Below are 4,784 nucleotides of genomic sequence, written 5' to 3'. Positions count from 1 at the left end.
ATTTTACTTATGTCTTTAACTCTGTAAAGCACTTTGGTCAGCCTTGGTTGTTTTTAAATGTGTTCTAGAAATAAAGTAGACTTTTCTTGACTTGACTTGTGACTTGGGGCCAAAGACAGCCCAGTCCTGGGGATTGTGTTTCATATGGACACATACACAATCTACACATTATTGTTTCATTAATTTCTATCACTGATATGAGCATTTTCTATACAGCACTGATATCATTTCCTCTAAGAACACGTAGACCTATGTCCCACTTTTTGTTTGTTTGTAATAACTAAAGTCACCAAGGTCACTCATACTTTAAATGTGAATTTCTATTATGTCACCTGCTGAACATGATATTTATTGTTTTCTATTGTTCAATGACTCCAGATAAATCAATTCCATGTCATAACAATTGCTAGTGTAAAAAAGATGGTCACTGAATGAGGAATACAACAGGCTTGCAGTAAACAACGGGGCCTAAATGAAAAAACAAGTAAAGCTGTGTTGTCTCAGGTGAAAGACAACATGACATTTGCTGAACAATTGTATGAGGCATACAGAAGTTGGAAACAATTCTGCTTTATTCTATTTTCATAATAAAACAAGTCCCAATCCCAAATCCCACCCTTTCCTTCTCTCTAGTCAAAGGTCCATAAGATGTGCACTTACGGTAAGTGCAAACGGAATCATTGTACAGTTTTATGAGCTGCTTGTAAAGTAATTCTCGCCTTTGAACACAGCCATTGAAACACCACCTTGGTACACAAATACCAAAGAAAAAAACATTTTGAAATACCTTTTGTAAATGTGCCAAACATTGCCACAAAACACAGTCAATGGTTTTTGACATTTATAATACCACTCAACTGAAAAAAGAGACATGAAATACTGTATAACAATAAATGGATACCATCTGACATCGTACATGGGATAAAACATTTAACAACAAATACCAAAACTGTTTTGACAGAAACTTTAACTGTCACTTTACATTAAAGACTAACAGTTGGTTTCATTATTCTGCTGGAAAGGTTGACCATCTTCTCTGGTTAGAGACATGTAGAAACTTCCATCTGTCCGTGAAAGCACCTCGACTTGTCTGTGGAACTGTAGCCGACCTAAAAACATACATATATATACTCAGTCAGTGAAGATTGGTCTTCATCAGTCGTGACAAAATGTTGTTAGATTCATAAGAGTGGTGAAAGTGAGCCCATAGATTCACGCTTCATCAGGTGTGGCACAGATAAGCAGACATCTTATCAAATCAATGATTTACGCTGCTCATCCAGAACATAGATTTATAATCCTGGACACAGATTGAGTTTTATTATTATGAATCAACATGGTTATGTCAGAGTCCTCCCTTGTGAGCATTACTTACATGAGGCCTGTTCAGGCTCTGAATGAGGCCGCATACACAGTGGAGGAAAGTCTCCGAACATCACAGCCATCACTTGCAGAAGACTAACTAGGTCACACTTGTCCTGGAAAACGGGGTACAAAAGGTGTCACTTTGCAGGTGAATCGCCAAACCACACCATGATGTACAGTACCGTGCAAAAGTAGTAGTAAGAATGTTTTCATGAATGTTTATTTTTGTCCATTTACAAAATGCAGAGTGAGCCTTCAGAAGAAAATCATGATGTGGTGTGACCACTCTTTGCCTTCACACCAGCATCATCAGCATTACACTTCTTACAGTTAGTACACTTGGTTGTTCCAAACATCTTGCAGACCCAACCATCGATCTTCAGTGGATGTAGGCTTTCTTAAACCCAGCTATCGCTGCATGTAATTCCAGAAACTTTTTGTTTTTAAAATGATTACTTTTAGGAATTTAGGAGTATTTGCCAAGTGCATGATGCAAAACTGTCATAAGTATTGGTTCATAAAAACCCAGCAAAATTTTAAAAATGTATTAGAACAGATGAATAACCATCCCTGTATCAAACATAACTGTCTACAAGAAATTAGACTGAAGTGCAAAATGTGCATCATAGTGCTGAGGTTGGATGCAGTTAGTGTGTCAGGTAAAAAAAAATCAAATAGCCAACAGACTAAAGACACACATGAACATAACATAAATAATAATAAATAACTCAGGAGACACATGACATTGCTTGTGAGCCACGAGTCTCAGGAGCCCAATTTGAGGAAAAACTGTAAAAATAAAAAACCCAATAAAAGGCTAGAGGTTTGATTCACTTAGATGAACCAACTCAACCCAATAACAAATGTTATGTTTAACTCGCATACCCTTGTGTCCCACATTGTAAACAAAAACAAATTGAAAACATTTCATTCTGAATGAAAATACAACCTTTCAAAATTGCTGGCAGAGAAAAAAATAAACACACTTCTTATGAACCCAAAAAGAAATATTTATGAAATACCGTAAACTTAAAAAAAGACTAAGTGCATTTTCGCTACAATTTTTGTTAGTTTTAGTTTTTTTTTTATGAACACACAAATCAGTTAGTTATCTTAACTTTAGTTTTTATTAATGAAATGAAATGTTTTTTTCAATTTTAGTGTTCGTTATTTCGTTAACTATAATAACGTTGGTTGAGATCAGGGCTCTGTATGGCCCAAAACATCACTTCCATGGTCTCCTTGTTCTTCTTTTATGCTGAGGCTATTCCTTAATGAACATGTTTAGGGTCAGTGTCCTGCTGCAGAATAAATTGAATAGAAAAGAATCAAACACCTCCCTGATTGTATTGCACGGTGGAGAACTATCTGCTTGCATTTCTCAGCATGAAGGACACCATTAACATTAATCCTGATCAAATCCAACTCCTTTTGCAGAAAAACTGCTCCAAATGCGCAGGAAATGTCCACCATGCATCACTTTTGCCTGTAGGCAATTACTGGACAATATTTGGATTTCAAAGGGAACTAATGTTGCCACACTAAGCTTCCTTGGCCGACCATGCCATCTACAGTAGTGTAACTACCCTGTGTCTAGGTGATGTACTTGGTCCTGCCACGGTGTTTGATCTGTGTCATGAAACTGTCATCCACAACCTCACCTTAATGGCAGAGTCTAGCTGTTCCTCACCCAGTTTTAAGCTTCAAACACAGCTGTTTCTGTTTCAGTTAATGACTGTGTTTCCACCTATAAATGATGATGATTAGCACCTGTTTGGTATAAGTGCTTAATCATACACTTCATTATAATCCCAAAAGTCCACCTAAAAGAACTGATGCTGTTTTGAAGGCAAAGAGTGGTCACACACTCGTATTTACATTCGTATTATGGGTCACCAATCCATCGCAGGGCCAACACACAGAGACAAACAACCATTCACTCTCACACCTGTGGTCAATTTAGTGTCCAACTATCCTCTGCATGTTTTTTGGACAGTGGGAACCCGAAGGAAACCCATGCACACATGGGAAGAACATGCAAACAAACTCCTGCTGTGAGGCAAAAGTGCTAGCCAATGCTCCACCATGTGTATTTCTTTCAATCGATGAACAAAAATAATCAGAATGTATTTCTGTAAATCACAGCCGTTGCCTAAAACCTTTGCATTGCATCATTAGCTGTGGTGAAGAATAATAATAACAACGTTCCAGTCCTCACATTCTTCCACTCGTCCAGGTAAGGCAGGTGAACCCTGCCACTGCTGGAGACGTGCTTCCCTCTGACGATCATCATCTGACGTGTGGGCCTGACGTAGCAGATGGGAGCAGTCTGAGGGTAGCTTTCCTCAAGCCACAGGCATATTGGCATGTGGTAGGTCTGGTCTTGCATTAAAACAAGAAAAGTCTATTTTTATCTTCTATATTTTGTCTTTTTAAAAAACCCATAACAAAGCAGTGAAATGAAAAGTTACCTTTAAACACAACAGGAAGGGTTCCAGTCAGACTCATCAAGTTCTTTGCGGTTCCGTCATTGTACACTGTGCAAATGTACGACAACAACGACTGCATTATTCAGAGCAAAGTATCCACACGTTCAATAAGATGAGTCTGAGCCATTATTTGTTTTGCATCTTACTGTATTTATCCATGGTGGGCACAAGTGCTCTGAAGTGGGCCATGACAACAAACACTTCATGAGCCACATGTTTGCGCAGATATGTCTTTAAAAAAACAAGGTGCGAAAAAACAAATGTATGCACACATTTCCTGGTTTATGTTGAGAGCGAATTAGTTCTTCATTGCTGATTTCTCTCCGTATTTCTTACCTTAGGGAGCATTTTCTCAATCGTGTCCTCATAGTACGACATGATTACAGTTAGTCCGAATGTAAAATATCGCTTTTTATCTCTCAAACACCAACACAAATCTTGAGTCACTGTCTGTCTGTGTGGGGTTTATAGTGCAAGCGCTTTATCTTTTATGACTCCTGAAAGCCAGTAACACAACTGCCTCACATTTGTGCAAGTCATGTGCCCTAAAAAACTATTAACTAGGCTACATGGCAGAGTTGTCATGTTCTCAGTTGTATTCATTATGGTAAGTATTATTTTTTTGGTTGTGACACAGTCTAATCTCTTGTGTTAGGGAACATATTAGAATCCCCCTGCTAATCTATTAGCACCATAGTCTTAATTTCTGTTTTAATCATCTCTTAAAATCATCTTTGAAAAGCACAAGTAAATACTACCATCAATATCTTTACAGTTAGATTTGCTTTGTTGTTCTAATAATCTCTTTTTTAAAAAAACATATTGACAGAGGTTTGCTGTAGTTAGTATATAAGATGTATTCATACTGTAGATAACTAAATGTGTAAAGTGGGTCCTTGGCACAGCAGCCATTTAGACAGGTTGTAGCAG

At 37.7% G+C, this 4,784-nt stretch overlaps 1 protein-coding gene across 1 annotated transcript; it reads right to left on the bottom strand.

Annotated features, from left to right (window-relative positions):
- Positions 1–745: 745 nt before the first annotated feature.
- zgc:123278 (uncharacterized protein LOC641569 homolog) lies at positions 746–4,352 on the bottom strand. Its single transcript, XM_044037002.1, has 6 exons — positions 4,191–4,352; positions 4,001–4,085; positions 3,837–3,902; positions 3,584–3,747; positions 1,376–1,478; positions 746–1,109 (listed from the first exon to the last, which is right to left on the bottom strand). Exons 1-6 carry the CDS (start codon positions 4,230–4,232, stop codon positions 991–993), a joined length of 579 nt encoding a protein of 192 aa, XP_043892937.1. The 5' UTR covers positions 4,233–4,352; the 3' UTR covers positions 746–990.
- Between the last annotated feature and the right edge of the window lie 432 nt (positions 4,353–4,784).

This window comes from Solea senegalensis, linkage group LG10 (assembly GCF_019176455.1).
Source record: "Solea senegalensis isolate Sse05_10M linkage group LG10, IFAPA_SoseM_1, whole genome shotgun sequence".
NCBI classification, from domain to species: domain Eukaryota; kingdom Metazoa; phylum Chordata; class Actinopteri; order Pleuronectiformes; family Soleidae; genus Solea; species Solea senegalensis.
The sequence above is the reverse complement of the archived record's forward strand: the minus strand, read 5'-3'. Positions and strand labels throughout refer to the sequence as shown.